The sequence below is a fragment of the Sebastes umbrosus genome, chromosome 16 (genome assembly GCF_015220745.1).
Source record: "Sebastes umbrosus isolate fSebUmb1 chromosome 16, fSebUmb1.pri, whole genome shotgun sequence".
NCBI classification, from domain to species: Eukaryota; Metazoa; Chordata; class Actinopteri; order Perciformes; family Sebastidae; genus Sebastes; species Sebastes umbrosus.
Genome location: NC_051284.1, coordinates 29,773,964 through 29,791,412, shown reverse-complemented (window position 1 = coordinate 29,791,412; position 17,449 = coordinate 29,773,964). Strand labels below are relative to the sequence as shown.

General features: G+C 43.5%; 1 protein-coding gene across 1 annotated transcript in view; it reads right to left on the bottom strand.

Moving 5' to 3' along the window:
* The window catches only part of LOC119474756 (protein jagged-2-like), a 64,933-nt gene that overhangs the window by 26,157 nt on the left and 21,327 nt on the right, over positions 1-17,449 (bottom strand). The window contains 4 exon segments of the mRNA XM_037746963.1: positions 3,982-4,042; positions 5,490-5,540; positions 5,543-5,743; positions 14,489-14,546. Coding sequence (XP_037602891.1) covers positions 3,982-4,042; positions 5,490-5,540; positions 5,543-5,743; positions 14,489-14,546 — 371 coding nt within the window.

The window sequence follows — 17,449 nt, the reverse complement described above, 5'->3', positions numbered from 1 at the left end:
CGATTATAGACAAAAGTAACCTGCTAAGAAGCTGTTTTTTTATCTGCAGTCGTGTCGTGTGTTGCGTGTCTCCTCTCCGTGGAGGTCAAACTTGGAATGAGCGGTGGCGGGTTTGTGGAACGAGGGTTCGTCGTCTCGAAGGGGGAGGCCGACGGAGGGTTAGCTAATCTGTTGGTTTATGGCAGCACTCTGTTATTCCAAGGCCAGTGGTAACCTTGCCCCACCTGTCCTGTCATTTCTCCGTCGGGGGCTATTTTAGGGAACAACTCCCCCACCCCTTCCTCCACCACCACCACCAACACCACCACCACCACCGTCCCTCCACTGTGGCTCACAAACACTTCAAAATGGATGCCGACCAAACCCTTCTCCTACCAGCTCCGTGTCTGTTCATCTAAAGAACACATTTCCAATGATCTTGATCCAATGCTATTTATATTTCTGTAATTTAAACACCTCTATATGTGTATTTATATAATAAACCTGCAGCCAGGACTCAGATCTGGTGACGTTGAAGCGTGCACAACAACTGTTGTTTCATGCACAATTTGTAAGCTGAAACCTTTAACTGCATGCACGACCGCAACAACTTTAATCTGTGAGTGAAGCCCAGTTATGTGTGTGTGTGTGTGTGTGTGTGTGTGTGTGTGTGTGTGTGTGTGTGTGTGTGCGTGTGTGTGTGTGTGTGTGTGTGTGACAGAGCCGTGCATTGTTTACTACTACTGTCCGGCACTGCGGTCGGCGGCGGTGCCCTGCACACTGTCAGCCGTGCGGCAGCGGTGGCAGCGTGGACAGTCTGTCTGGCTGCAGTGTGGGAGAGAGCAGGGGAAATGGTTTCGGGGCCAGCCACAGGGCCAAGGGTGGCATTACCCACAAGCCCCGTCGCCGGGCTGCTGCTGCTGCTGCCGTCCCATCAATGGAAGGGGCCGCGAGGGGGCCAGCCGGAGAGACCAAAATACCCCCCGCCTGCCCACAAACCCCTGCTGCTGCTGCCCCCTCAGACAGACCACACCCAGAGGACGGGACGGTGGGCCGGGGTGGAGGTGTGTGTGTGTGTGTGTGTGTGTGTATGTGTGTGTGTGTAGCCCGCTGTTGCCTAGCTACATGTTTAGTAGTGTCACATGAGGGAGCGTAGGTTGTGAATGCGCTGTGTGTAAGAAACAAGATACCAAACACACATTTTTAGTTTTCTTCTGCCAGGCTGCTTTTTCTTTTCTCTGTCTTTAACCCTTCAGTGTCTGTTTCTCTCTTCCTCTGACATCACACTCACTCTCATGTGTTTAGTAACAGTTTGATTGTATTGTTTAGCTAAAGGATATGTCTTATTGTCATCATTCCTATCAGCTCTGACACTTCCTCTTATTTAGTTAGAAACGAGCCGAGATGTTTGAAAAAATAATCTCAACTTTCTATCTGTTTTTGGAGCTTTCAGATTCACATCCGACGCCACAAATAGAATAATCTTTATATTTATATTATTATAATTTTACCCCCATGTATTATGGAGTCATAGCAGTGCCATAAAAAGAGAATAAATCTGTAAAAGAATAAGAAAATAAATGTGTAAAAGAAATATAAAGACAAATAACAAAGTATAAAAGAATAATTATAAATATTTTCACATTTATTTGTTCATTAACTTCTGTATATATGTATTTATATGTATGTATTAGAGCTGTCAATGGATTAAAATAGCAGCCCTACTTTTGATGGACATGTTTCACATAATTTTTGACATTAGTTTAATCAGTAATAACAATAATCATTAGCTGCAGCCCTATTTTATTATTTAGAAATTGAGAAAAATACTCCACTGCAGCCTGTTTCCACTGACAAAGCAGCTTGTTTCGAGTAGTTTCTTTTCCCTCGATTCTTGTGCAAATGTTGCCTTATTTTTTGTTGTTTCAAGGCACTGATGCTCATTTTTAGGTACTGCATTTAGCATAATAAAATATGCTCAAATCATAACATGGCAAACTGCAGCCCAACAGGCAACAACAGCTGTCAGTGTGTCAGTGTGCTGACTTGACTATGACTTGCCCCAAACAGCATGTGATGATCATAAAGTGGGCATGTCTGTAAAGGGGAGACTCGTGGGTACCCATAGAACCCATTTACATTCACTGATCTGGAGGTCAGAGGTCAAGGGACCCCTTTGAAAATGGTTGTAACAGTTTTTCCTCGCCAAAATTTAGCGTACGTTTGGAGTTAACTTTGACAGCCCCGGTATAAATCTACAAGAATAAAAGCTTTTATTCTCTCTGTATCCATCTTCTGGTTGGATGGATGTTTGTCTTCCTGTTTCTCAGCAGTGTGTGTGTGTGTGTGTGTGCCACTGATTGCGATGAAGCTCCAAATCACATGTTGAGGCACATTCCAGGGTGTTCCTCTCTCCTCAGATCCTCCGGCCATTTCCACTGAAAAATGTTTTTTTTTACAAGATCTTAACTAAATCAAACCTGCCTCCGTATAAATCCCTCACCTCCCTCCCCCCTCCGTCATCTCCCCCGCCCTCTCCTACCGTTTCCACATACTTGCCACTGTGTGTGTGTGTGTGTGTCTTTTTAAAGCTCTCGTGCTCCACTGTGTCTAAATGTACAGCTCAGTTCCACATGTAATCAAATCTAAATTTCTCTCTGCTGCCGCCGCCTCTCTCCTGTTCACATAACAAACGCCCGGTCAGCCTTTTTTTAAAGAGCTCACAGTCCACCGAGCAGCCGTATTACAGTTCCCTGTGTGTGACTGGACTGTAAACACATAAATAAATGACACATTTCTTGACATCAGTCAGCAGAAAGTAGTTAACGTGACAATAATGTGTTAACGCCACTAATTGCTTTAACGAATTAAAGCAATCACATTAACGGAGGTTATAGGGCTCAGTTTTAAAGCTAGAGTGAAGATCCTGGTATCATATGAAACAAAAAAAACTAATGAATCCATCGGTACCAACCATGTCATACTAGCTTGTCATGAAGGAGGTTAAATAACGCTCAAAACCTGCGCTAAATTTTGGCGAGTAAAAACTGTCATGGCCATTTTCAAAGGTGTCCCTTGACCTCTGACCTCCAGATATGTGAATGTAAATGGGTTCTATGGGTACCCACGAGTCTCCCCTTTACAGACATGCCCACTTTATGATAATCACATGCAGTTTGGGGCAAGTCATAGTCAAGTCAGCACACTGACACACTGACAGCTGTTGTTGCCTGTTGGGCTGCAGTTTGCCATGTTATGATTGGAGCATATTGTTTTATGCTAAATGCAGTACCTGTGAGGGTTTCTGGACAATATCTGTCATTGTTTTGTGCTGTTCATTGATTTACAATAATAAATATATACAGACATTATTAAAAGGTGTTACTTTAGCTGAGTTAACCCCTTCATCACCTCTCTGCATCCCTGCCTGCAGCTCATTGGGTGGGATCAACTCTTCCCAACAGGCGAGTGGCAGCCATAACAAGGCCTAAGATAGGAAGAGGTGATGTGGGCTGCAGACATTAGAGGGAGGAAGTGTGTGTGTGTGTGTGTGTGTGTGTGTGTGTGTGTGTGTGTGTGTGTGTGTGTGTGCGTGCGTGCGTGCGTGCGTGCGTGCGTGCGTGCGTGCGTGCGCGCGCGCGCGTGTGCGTGCGTGCGTGTGTGTGTGTGTGTGTGTGCGGGCAAGAGCAGGCCAGCTTTAGAACAGGAAGCAGAACAATGGCTTCTGGATCAGAGTGGATGGGGGAGCACTTCACAGAACGAGGATGGGGGGGGTTAGACTGCTTGGTATGTTATCAACAACCCCCCCCCCAGCCCTCCCTCATGGCCTCATCACTTTGCTATCCCCTCCTCTGTACACCCCTGGTATCCTCATTAAACAGTTTTCCATCCAAACAAGAGCATATTTCATCATCAGATGACAGCCGCTCTGTTAACGTGAACAAACTGGAACAAACAAACAAACAATGAAAGAAAGAAAGAACGGAGAGGGAGGCGACTCACTTGCATTCCCCCGGCACGCTGCATCCGCCGTGCTCCAGGCTGCATCCTTGCATGCAGATTGCTTTTGGGAGAGAAAGTTTGGGTTAGAATCATCCAGAATCAGCGTTTCATCAACGTTCTTAAAAAACATCAACGTCTCGCCTGGCTCTTTGTTTTGCAGGTGGTCAAATCGTTTAAAAACATCATTTCCTGTGTTTTGTTGTTTGTGAATCTGTGCTGTGGTAACAATGGTTTAATGGTATAAATTGTCGGAAAATTGAAACGGTGACGAGTTTCCAAACATTCTTTGAATTCTTGCAAAGTGACACTTGACATGAACCCGATGAACTTCTAAATGTTTACCGAAAAGGGCAGTGAGGAGGTAAAAACAATGAAAAGATTTGTCCAAGTGATCACAGCCTTTTAAAACTTGTGTACTTCTAGACATTTAGTTTAACTCTTAAAGGTCCAGTGTGTAGGATGTGGCAGTATCTAGCGATGAGGTGAGGAGATTACAACCAACTGAAGCCTCTCCCGTGTGCCAAGCGTGTTAGAGAACTAAAGTGGCCAACGTGAAAACGTGAATATCCCTCTCTAGAGCCAGTTATTGTAAGAGTAGCGTAGGTCATCTGGAGCAGAGCCAGTGTGTAGAGAGTGCCTGTGTACGTGGGAAGTGAGTGGTGAAGCAAGAGAGTGAGAGAGAGAGAGAGAGCGGCGGCGACAGGAGCGAGTAACGTTATTGACTCTGGCCCAAGAAGGAAAAGTTAACAGAGTTTGGTTTGTCCGTTCTGGGCTACTGTAGAAACATGGCGGTGCAATATGATGGACTCCGTGAAGAGGACCCACTCCCTATCTAGATATAAACAGCTCATTTTAAGCTGATTATATACCAAAGAAAACATACTTATTAATATTATATCACATTTCTGCCAATAGATCCCCCTGAATGTTGCACACTGGTCCTTCAATTAGGCATTTTGGATGCATTTTCTGAGCTGTCAGCATCCAGAGTTCCGAACCCTGTCAGCACTGACATTTAACTAAGGAGCTGACCAATAAATTGAGCTATTAAAAGATAAATAGAAGAGTAAAATGCAGTTTTTATTATTTTGTTTAAACCTTATAAAGATTTTTCTTCTAACAATCACATTTCAATTTCGATATGAAATTGAAAAATTTGTTTTTAACCCTTTTAGATCCCATCCCCGGTCATATTGTGCATCTATTTAACAACATAATGGATGCGAAAAATTTACAAAAAATAAATTTCTTCATATTTGTATATCAAAATCCAATCCTCTTTTCTTCCTGTAAGACAAAATATGTGTGCTTACATCAGCTAGTACCAACCGATTTCAACCGATATTATAATGACATCTATCCATCAATCAATCTGCAACTTTTAGCAACAACACTTTTCGGCCCACCCTCTTTTTAGCGGTCCAATCAAATGCGAAGGATTTGATTTAAATCCCTTTTGTAACTGGTCTGTGTACTGTGTACAATGTACTGTGTACAGTGTACTGTACCTGTTTTGCAGTCCGTCCCCGTCCAGCCCTCCATGCAGCCTCTGTTCCCTGCTGGTCGCACACGTAGTGGCCGAAGTAGTCGTCGCGGGGACGGCACACTTTGTTGCACTTGCCGCCGTAGTAGTGTTCGTCGCAGCGCACCCGGATGGTGTACTTGAGGCTGGCGATCAAGCTCTTATACTCCACCGTCTGCTTCTCCTCTCCGGGGTTGATCATCCCTTTGTAGATGCTGCGCTCGATCAGCAGCTCTTCGTCTGGACACAAGACGAACAGATCAACGTTAAAGCAGAGAGTTCTTTAGGGATTTAGTGAACAGTTAACTGACTAATCACAGACTTATTCAGCACTACATAAAGAAAGAAAACACTCAACGGGTCAAGTATTTGGGTCAGTCAGATAGGAGAGTCTAAACAACAGAAATTCTGAATGACATTCCAAGGAGCGGGGCTGATTCCGGTTATGGGATTTGACCCGACAACCCGGTGTTTTGTGAGATAAGACGGTCCGCGAGGCTTCGAAGAATGCCCGTTGTTAGCACACATCAGAGGGAAGGTGTAACCTCCGGTCAGAAGAAAAAAGCCAAGAGGAAAACGGGGGAAAGAATAGGAAAAAGAAGCGAGCACAAACAGAGGGTGTAGGAGTGAGGTCTGCGAGGGCTTGATAACCCAAAACGCTTTTTCACTTTTCCTGCTGGGTGAAATGCTTTTCTGCCCTCCTCCTTCTCCTCCTCCTCCCCCCTTCGCCTCCCTTCGCCTCCCCCATCTCAGGATATCCAGCCACGACTCCATCGGAGCCGGGCCGGAAATAATAAGAGACGTGGAACAGACGAGGAAGGGCGACATAGGAAAGACCCTTTAGCTTGTTCTCAAGGAACAGAAGAGCCGTGACCCAGCATGCTTTGCTGCTGCAAGAGAGAGTGTGACCTGGACGAGACAGAGCTGGAAGGAAGAGCTCATCCTCACTGTTGTTAAGCAAAGCGCCAACACAACCAGAGTTAATGGTTTGAATCCATCGAGAATAACTGCAGTCAAACCAGGTCTGACTAGAGACTAAGGCTGTCAATCCATTGAAATATTTAATCCACAGGCAACAACAGCTGTCAGTGTGTCAGTGTGCTGACTTGACTATGACTTGCCCCCAAACTGCATGTGATTCAAAGGGGTCCCTTGACCTCTGACCTCCAGATCAGTGAATGTAAATGGGTTCTATGGGTACCCACGAGTCTCCCCTTTACAGACATGCCCACTTTATGATAATCACATGCAGTTTGGGGCAAGTCATAGTCAAGTCAGCACACTGACACACTGACAGCTGTTGTTGCCTGTTGGGCTGCAGTTTGACATGTTATGATTGGAGCATATTGTTTTATGCTAAATGCAGTACCTGTGAGGGTTTCTGGATCAATATCTGTCACTGTTTTGTGTTGTTAATTAATTTACAATAATAAATATAAACATACATTTGCATAAAGCAGCATATTTGTCCACTCCCATGTTGATAAGAGGATTCGATGCTACTTAAATACTTTTAATCAATGACAGCCCTAGTAATTCCTTCTTTTAACAGTTACTAGTCTCTTAAACTCAACACATAGATGAACTGCTTCAAAATGAACTCTAACAATGAATTCTGAACTAATGCTTAAAGCTTTAAATCACATTTCTTCCCCTTTCATAACTCAACTGCTGGATTAGATTTTCCTCCAGGTGTGACGCATTATGATTCATTCATAAAACATTTCCATGTTTACTAGAATTAACTTGTTTCTGACATCGAAAGTGAAAATATTTCTTCAGTTTAATGTGAAATTGAGCACACTTTCTCTTTTGTAATATCATCATCATGATAACTGCTGAAGTTTGACAGTGTGGAAGAAGCAGAAGAATCCATTTTCAGGCTGTCCTGATTTCCTGCGAGCTCACACACTGCCACAGATTTCCGTCCCACTCCCACCACCTGAAGCACCCGGGCTCTCACTCACTGCTGCTCATCTCATCTCAGCAATTAGATATAAAAATATAGACCAATCACGAGCTGTCTGTGTACTAAGAGCGGCCGTTGTTACTAGGGAGAGCAGCAGAGAGTGGGCCATATAAAACCAGCTTATATAAACAACGAGGGGCTTCAGATCTGAGCAGCTGATCCGAGTCCAGAGCAACACGATCGTCTGTGTGAAGACCAGATTCATTTTAGAAGCAAAGCGTGAAAGAGAGATTTTTAGTTTCATGCAACAGAGCTGCTTGTGACTGGAGTGTTTTGTTAAAGGGTTGTGGCACTTTTGATTTGACCTTTGACCTCTTTACAGCTTGTAACAGTGGTGATCTTTGAACTGAAGCCAAGGCTGCGTTCACAGTTCACACCGCCAGCAGCTATTTTAGTCTTAAAACAAAAATGTTTATTAGTTTTAGTCACATTTTGGTCATTTTTATCCTTCATAGTTTGACAACTCAAAATGTTTTTAGTCCAGTTAATTATTAGTGATTTCAAATGTCGACGTTATGAATAATGCTTCGAACTATCCGGTACAGCCCTAGAAGCTGCGTACAAGAACTTTTCCCATTAATAATATTATGTAAAACGGCCGTGATTTGTATTTTAATCAGCTTTCGGTACTTGCCAGATATCAATACTCAATGCTCCGGACACATTTTACTCTGTACCAAAAAAATATTGAGAATTAATTGCAAGCAAGGAACTTTTTTTTACCCATTTGTGCCCGCAACTGAAATATTTAATTTACTTTGCTGGGGAGTGTTCTCTGTAAAAAATCTCTCCTCTAAAAATGTGAAGACATTTTTAAAATCGGTCAAATGTTTGGCTGAAAGGTGAGTTTTTTCTCATCATACTATATCTGATATTTTGGCACATGATGGGACTACTGTTTTTGCATTTTTTCTGCATTATGTTTTTAGGAAGAAACAGTAGTCCAATATGCTAAAATACAAGATGTAGTATGATAATACAATGTTTTTATCTCAGAAACTACAAGGAGCACCATTAAGTATTTGGTATCTATGAACTCATAACAAATTGAATATCAAAGATATGCACACATATGCACTATAAAAAATATTCATATGGAAAACATTTAATAAATAAGGTTAGCTCCATTGTGTGCACATAGCCTCCTGTAGAGATATCAGTAGTATTTTAGAGCCAGATTCCCTTTCAAGAGGTAGAAAACCCATTTGGCACACTTTGGGTATCCAAGTGTGCCAAATGGAGAGTCCTCCTGGTCCTATCCTCACTAAAACCTTTGTAGAATCTATGTGCTTTGTGTTATTTATATCTGCTTTGGCACAGTTTGTAGTCGAGGAGTTGCTGATTGAATTCAGTAGCATCTCTATGCATGGCATCATTGCTATAATGGTGTTATCCACATTTTAGGCGAGGATAAAATGTGAATGTTTCCTTTGGTTCATCCCAGTTTACTCAGGCATAGTAACAGTCACAATGTTACTGACCCTGGGGATGGATCTCTGAGGTCTTACCTATCCATAAAGACCAAGATCGTGCATATAGACCTGTAGTTGTGGAACTATTCTGGATTTATTTTGGGTATGTCTGTCTAGGAGAACAACACCTTCCAGCACCCTATAGGGCTTAAGAGGTTAAATCAAAAATGTCCATCACACAAACCCCTCAGACTTATCTTGGGTATAGATAATAGACAGATAGATAAAATAATAATAAAAGCACAGCTGGAATGAGAAACAGTGACTCAGCAGTGATAACCTGGTCGTCAAGCAGTTATTTTGTTTTGGTGGTTCAGCGCTGCACCAACAAAGCCTTTTGTCATGCTCTCTTTTTTTTCTGAAGGCAGCTGTAATAAACAATCATTGTTTATCATTAAATGCAGATAAAAGAGGCTGAAATGACCAATACTTCCTCTCTTCTCTCTGTGGAGTTGTTTCAACCTGCTTGAGTTCAAATTATAAGGCACAAGAATTGCACTTAATCAGCTTTCAAATGCTGTCCTGTGATTGCCAAAACTTATAATGGATCTTTTTATTGCTGCATTCAGCTCGGCGCACACTCCCACTTAAGTAAAGATAGCTTGTTTTCATTGCTCGGCATCAATCTTAATCATTATAAGAGCAGAGTACCACTTACTTTTCCAATACTGTACAGATTTAAGTTGTTAGTTTGTGACAGCAAGACATAAATCAGTATCTAACGAGGCTGAGCAGTTCATGTGCAGTTCAATACCTGAGTTTCGGTATCAATACCTTATCTGATATCTTAGTTGTTTCATTTAACAAAATATACTGCACCAAACTGTTGGATTTTGTTGTCGTCAACAAATCTGATGAAAAGACTTATAAAAATGTATGTCTGTCTGTGGCTCTAATTTCCAATCCCATTGGTTCCTCCTGAAGACGTAAATCTCAACCCGTGCAAACCACAGGATACATTGAACAACAACGTTTCTGAACCAAAAAATAAGTTTCATAAATACTTTTCGCGTCAACCTCGTGGCAACGTGGCTTGACAAGGTGAAGCGACACGGTGGCTTAACAGCGTGACGTTACAGCGTGACGTTACAGCGTGACGTTACAGCGTGACGTTACAGCGTGACGTTACAGCGTGACGTTACAGCGTGACGTAACAGCGCCACGTAACAGCGCCACGTAACAGCGCAACGAAACAGCGCAACGAAACAGCGCAACGAAACAGCGCAATGAAACAGCGTAACGTAACAACGTAACAGCGTAACGTAACAGCGTAACGTAACAGCGTAACGCAACAGCGTAACGCAACAGCGTAACGTAACAGCGTAACGTAACAGTGTAACGTAACAACCCACATACAGTAACCGGTGCAAATAAATAACACCCTTAGCGGACTTTCTTACATAACGTTACGTAAACTAGCGTACACAACAAGCGTAAACTCAGTGTTGACTTTGGTATCACAGGCTGTAAATCTTTAACAATAACAACAATTATGTCCTAAAACAGCTAGTGGTTGTAGTTTTTAACAAACATGACTCGAACAGGAGGAAATAGAGCATTAGTTGGGGACTATTTTCAGTGTCACCCGTAGCAACAGCGAGGCTCATTGATGTGTTTTTAACAGTTTCCTGAACAAATGGAGCTCTATGGGATGGACTCACATATACAGTACCAGGGCTATGTCACCAGAACTAACCAGTGGTTTCTGATGGGGGGGGATTCTCCAGTACTGATACCATCAGCACCAGTATGTGACACATTCCCAGCATCAGTACATCTCTCTACCCTCCAGTGAAGCCCCACGCCAGCCCGACAATCCACACAGTCAACCAACAGCTCCGTCCTCTTTGTTTTTAACAGGCGGCGGCTTCCTGAAGCACAAACAGCCTTCACCAAGGCCGTCTTTTTCCTGAGGCCTCTCCAACCTGCTTGCCCAGACCTGTGCACACACGGAAACTCACCTCATGTCCTCACCTCGAGCCCCCCCTCTCTGTAATCCCATTATTATAATTATTATAACCCATCGTCATGACGCCATCGTTTCAGACTACATTCCTTATGAGGATGTTCTGGGGGTCCTAGGTGATGTCTCCAAATTGTTTTGTTCCACCGACAGTCCAAACCTCAAAAAATATTCCAGTTACGACAAGAACTGAGCAGAGCTGAAACGACTAGTTTATTAATTGACTAGTTGATTGACAGGAAACCCTTCAGCAACAATTTTGATAAGTGACTGTTTGATGAGTAACTATTTAAGTCATTTTTTAAGCATAAATGCCAAACATTGGCTGCTTTTTCTGAGTTTTCTATGGCTGTAAATTGAATATTTTTGGGCTCTTTCCAAAAATTGTCAGATAAAACAAGTAATTTGAAAATTTGTTCAAATTTGAGCTTTATGAAATGTTATGAGTTATTTTCACTATTTTCTGACATTTTCAGAAAAATGAATATTTAAAAACAGAGCTGGGAAAAGAAGCAAATCCTCACATTTGAGAGGGTGGAACCATGAGAACGATCATCAGCCAATAGCGTCATTAGGGGCTGTGAATCAATTAAAATATTTAGTCACGATTAATCGCAAATTAATCGCCACATTTTTTTTAAAGGGAGATCTTATCAAGTATTTAATACGTCTTATCAACATGATAGTGGACAAATATGCTGATTTATGCAAATGTATGTATATATCTATTATTGTAAATCAATTAAACAACACAAAACAATGACAGATATTGTCCAGAAACCCTCACTAGGTACTGCATTTAGGCATAAAAACAATTATGCTCAAATCATAAACGTGGCAAACTGCAGCCCAACAGGCAACACAGCTGTCAAGTGTGTCAGTGTGCTGACTTGACTATGACTTGCCCCAAACTGCATGTGATTATCATAAAGTAGGCATAGTCTGTAAAGGGGAGACTCGTGGGTACCCATAGAACCCATTTACATTCACATATCTGGAGGTCAGAGGTCAAGGGACCCCTTTGAAAATGGACATGCCAGTTTTTTCCTCACCAAAATTTAGGCACAAAGTTTGGAGCGACACGACAAGCTAGTAATGACATGGTTGTACCAATGGATTCATCAGGTTTTCTAGTTTCATATGATACCAGTATCTTCACTATCGTTTCAGCACAAATCCTGCAGCAGATACCAGTGACATCCTCTCAAATACTGTCTGTGTTGTCATGACTGCACGAGCTATCGAGCTGTCAAACTTGGCTTCACCATCTTTACTGTACGGTGGGTCCACTTCAGATTGAATGTGCAGCTTGTATTACGTATGAAAGCGACCTCGTGTTGGCAGACAATCAGAGGAAAGGGCTCTCGGGCCAAAACAAAACTTGGATCGGGACATCCCTAGATTCTTATTCCTGTAGCACACCTGGCTCATAACAGACGACACCCCTCTCTCTCTCTCTCTCTCTCTCTCTCTATTATGCTTCAGTATCGCTAATGCTGGATGCAACAGGTTCATGCCTGCTCTCTGACGTTCGTCCAAAGTAATTCCCAAAAAAATTTAGGAAATCCCAGAAAGCAGGCGAGTGAAAGTAGATAATAACACTTCTCAATCTCCTCCTGACAGTCACAGATAAAACATTCATGGAGAGGAATTTCATAATTACGTTGATATTTTTTAGCTTATCCAGTGTGACATTACAAGAAGCGCAGCAGGTAATGTTTCACTCTGACGGGACACACTTGGCTGCTGAAACAAGACTCGCAATGGAAAATACTCAGTCCAAGTCTACAAGACGGAACACGGCGGTCGAGACCGTCAGCGCCTCCCGCCGCCCGCCCGTCAATGCCCCCCCCCGCTTCGCCTCAATGAGGATTAATAAAGCCTCCCTCCAGCCGCCAACGCCGCCACGTCTACAGGTGGCCGAGCAAGCGGAGCTTCCATCCATGGCATGGTCTGGATGCCGGCACTGTCACGGTGATTCAGGATAATGAAGTGGCTGTGCGGTAGCCGGACAGCTGTCGGGATGCTAATTAGGAGGCAGACACTCAGAGGAAGAGGGGGGGTGAGGTCGTAATTAATGGCTTAACGATGCAATGCTCTCACAGGGCTTAATATAGAGAAAACAGTCTGAGTGACCCTGAAGAGGTGGTGGTGGTGGTGGAGGAGCTATCTGTCAATCATAAAGTCAGATCTCTGCTCGGAGGAAGTCCAAGCCTCAGATCAGCGCGACTTCTAAGATGTCAATACGAACTTGACGTGCTCACCACAGAGCAACAATCTGTAAACATGGCACACGTCTCCCATTCCTTTCATTTCAGTCATCTGACTGCAGGTGTTTCATATCATGATTTACTGTATGTTGGCTGTCTTCCATTTCTTTAGCTCTTTGCACACCCAAGTCAGTATTATTTGGTTGTTGCACGTTTAAAAATAAGTACGACCTCACGTTGTATGAATCACGTTTACACACCGACTCTGAAACTTGTACTTGTCTGTCGTAAAGTTTTCGGAACAGGTTGGATTTTCTGCATTTTTTTTGCATCCGTCAAAAAGGCCAAAGAGGGTTGTTTGACCACACAAAGCCACCGTCCGTGCAAACGTCATCATTCCAAAAATTGCATCTGAAACATTCACTTTACGATAGAGAAATAAAAGAACACAGAGATGCTAAATGTAAAGGTAGATTGTGGCAGGTGATTGCAGAACTAGGGAAGTGACGGTGAGGAAATTTTCCGACAGTTCACCCATTGGTTGGTGGACTACGGTTTTGAAGCCTCGAGTTTGGCATTTTGGCCGTCACCATCTTGGTTTGTTGCAACCAGAAGTGACATGAGAGGGCGGAGCTATGTGCTACCGAACGCTGAATCATTTTTAGGCGACCAAAATGTTACAATTAACTTTGATGAAGTGAAAACACACTGTGAAAGGGTTAAAGTCGTAAGACAAAAACACGGACAACTCCCAGACTGGACAACGCCGTGGTAGCGACCTGCCAATCACCTGGTAGCCCCACCCTAAAGCATCCCCTGCTTTATGGTCTATCTGACTCTAAATGGGACCATAATTTACTAAATGAACATCATGCTGTATTGAAGAAGAATTGAAACTAGAGATTGAGACCATAAACTCATGTTTACAATGTTTAGTGAGGGAATAAATCAAGAGAGAAGTAGGCTCATTTTCTCATAGACTTCTACACAATCAGACTTCTTTTAGCAACCAGAGGAGTCGCCCCCTGCTGGCTGTTTCAAAGAATGCAGGTTTAAGGCACTTCATTATTGGCTACACTTTTCCCCAGATGTTTGCCAACTGGAATTAAATCAGAGCGATCATAACAGTCAGAATAGAGCGGCAACCCAACACATCGTCTCTTGCAGTGTGAACAATCAGATACGGAGCAAACAGGAGATTACAAGCAGCCAAAGTCAAGAAGAAGAAGAAGTCAAAGCCATAGCAACCTGCCAGGCAAGCCAAAATATGAAACAAATACCGACCATAAATCACAGTTATTATGCACGTCAGAGCATTTTAAAGCAGGATGGAGAGGAGGGTTTAAAACAGTAGAGAGGGGCGGTGCTTACCATTGCTGTGTGTGCCGTTGTCCCTGTCCCACGCCTCCACTATCACCGTGTACCCTCGCTGAAACACAGAGAGAAGGGGGGGGGGAGGTTATCACAGTGCACGCCAATACAGAAACTCAGATATGCCCACTGCAAGACGTAGACGTGCTCATAATGTGGAAACAGAAACTCAGATATGAGCTGCCGTCACTCATAAACAGACACACACACATTTTGTATAAAAGGTGAGTAACGGTGGGAAAGTAAGCGGCGTTCCCACACTGCTGTCACTGATTAGCTCCCATCTGCCCCAGGCTGGTTAACGAGTGCTCAAAACATTCACTTGGAAAGCAGCACATTTTTCATATTTCACCAGACAGGTCTGCTTTGTTATGATAATCTGGATTCAGAGCCAAAAACTGAACCCAGTTTCCCTTCGTCACTTCTGGATCGGATCATTCTCTCTCCGTCACCTTTTTATTGATCCCAGAGGACGTAATACGTTTCCCTTCGGCTCCACGGGGAGGTCAGCCCCTGGAGCTATAGCAGGGATTTGATGACTTGCTCAAGGGCACTTTGTGTGGTAATGCATTGATTTCCAATGAGGGAAACTCAGTTTGTTCCTGCCTTCTCCACAGGGATCTGGACTGCCTTTTAATTCTAGTGGCAGGGGAGACACTTGGGATGATGGAGTCAATACTGCTCAGGGTTTCTTGCTACGTATCGTAAAAGAGATATATATGCATTCTCAGATCTATGCAGGGTTCACTTTATTTAAGCTTTCAATCAACAGACCTTCATCAGAGCAGCTAAATATGTATCGAAAATTACAATCTAAGAAGACTAGACTCACAAGTCGGTCTCTAAATGCTTCTCTCAACTAGAGAATGAAGTGGTGACATGTAGAAGTCATGTGCTTGTAAACTCCCGCCAGTAAACGGCTCCAGAACGTGACACACGGTCGCTAGTTTCATTATTCCTCCAGAATCTCCGGCTCTCTCCCGGCTCCCTCCCCCGTAGCTGCATCCTAGACGACGACCAATAACAGAGCGTTATGGCACCCCACGCACGTCCCCACGCATGTAGATAAGCGGTTGTTGGATTGGCCTGTGCCGAATCCAATGGACATGGTACGGGGAACGTACGGTTGTTATCGGTCGTCGTCTCGCCGCCGTTCCTAGTGACAACTTTGTCATCTGAAATCCCATCTCATTCTCAAGAGAATGCCCGTCAGCACTCAATACCCTTTAGTGCCAGTAAATGAATGCACCAGTAACTTACAATTTAAACCCATTCCAGCGGCAAACTGGAAACGCTCCGAACGAGTTCTTATGTAGTTTATATGACATCATGTACCTTCACTCACAGCTCTTGAAAGACAGAAATAGGCTGCGATTGTTAAGAATGTTAATAGTTTATAAATAGAGATTGATACCTTGAACGTCCGTGAATCCATACGTATTACCAGCACAAAATATTGCGATACTGTGCTGTATGTGGATTTATTCCCCCCACTGCCCTACAGTTTATACAGATAGAGAAGAGCACAACCAGCGCTGCTGGGAGTCAAAACACATTTGAACCAGATGGACTCTGTTCATGGAAGTTAACATATTAAAGAATTTCCTGGAGGAAAAGTAATTCTGAAAGATTACAGAGATTAGATTACATGATCTATTCTCCACTATTTGGTGCTGTGACAGAGTATTCTGAGGATATTGTGTGTAAAAGCGCAGCATGCCTGCACACTATGCCCTACTTTCCAGAGGAGGCGGACGCCGCCATCCCACAGCAACACACTCAAACTCGGGATTGTTTCAGGTGCAGAGCTATTTTTTTCCTCTTTTTTTTTTTTCACGGGCATCAGCAAACAAACCGAGACGGAGCTCGCTGTCTGTCAACTGCATGGGGCCGGACGAGCAGCTGTGAGTTCCCATGACCCAAGTGTGACTCAGAGCGACTGAGGGCTGCAGGGAAGATTACAGGGGAGGTTACAAAGTGGTGCTGGGAGAGATTAGAGACACGGAGAAGACATGAAACACCGAGGTACAGAGCTGAAGTGCTTTACGGCACGTTAAAGGTCACTTTATGGTACTCAGATTTAGGTATGGTGGGTGCGGGAGGGGGTTAGTTCACTGTTTAGAGAGACGGAAAAGATGCAGAGACGACATCACGAGTCAGATATGAGACCGTGTTCTTACAAGTATCTCGTGGTAGCTTTAGGGTGTGTGCACAACAAGCAGGTTTGGAACTGTTTAGGCAGCATTTACTTGTTTAAATTTGGCTTTCATCAGGTGAGAACGATCTCATTGCAAACATGATGAAACTGCACAGAGTTGGTCTACAGAAAAGAAAAAGTAACTGACATCATCTGCAAGAAACAACCTAGAAGAAAGCAGGCAGGTTGACACTCGCTGACCTGAGAGAAACGAAACCTGGACATGGAGCTAATGAAGACCTCCTGCCTCTGAACCCTCATACCTCTACTGTACATGGACTCTGTCCTGTATCCCCTCCCCCTACTTCCTCCCTGTCAGCCCGGCTGATTCAGACAGCGTTGAACTACAGAGCTGGACCGATCTCAGGCACACCTGGTGAACTCACAATGAAATAAAATGTGTGGAAGTGAATCCAGTAAATGTTGCAGACAGGTTTATTGAGGCTGTGAGGTGTCTACGTAATGTCATGTAACTGCCAGAGGGAGCCTGATGCATTCACAGCGGCATGTTTGAATGTTTTGTTCCTATAGTGTGTGGAGAGCAACGATTTGGCCCAAACAGCAACAACACCACACCCTAACAGATTCATTCATCAACAACTAGAGTCCCCACTAAAAAATCTCTGCCGATCAAACGTGACTATAGGAAGAATTAGTGATGTCAGTTTTTACTTTGTACTGAAAACTGACGATGGCTGAAGGGAGTCATGGAGACACGTTAAATAAACACTCAAATCAACAAGTTGGTCCTCCATTTCTGAGCT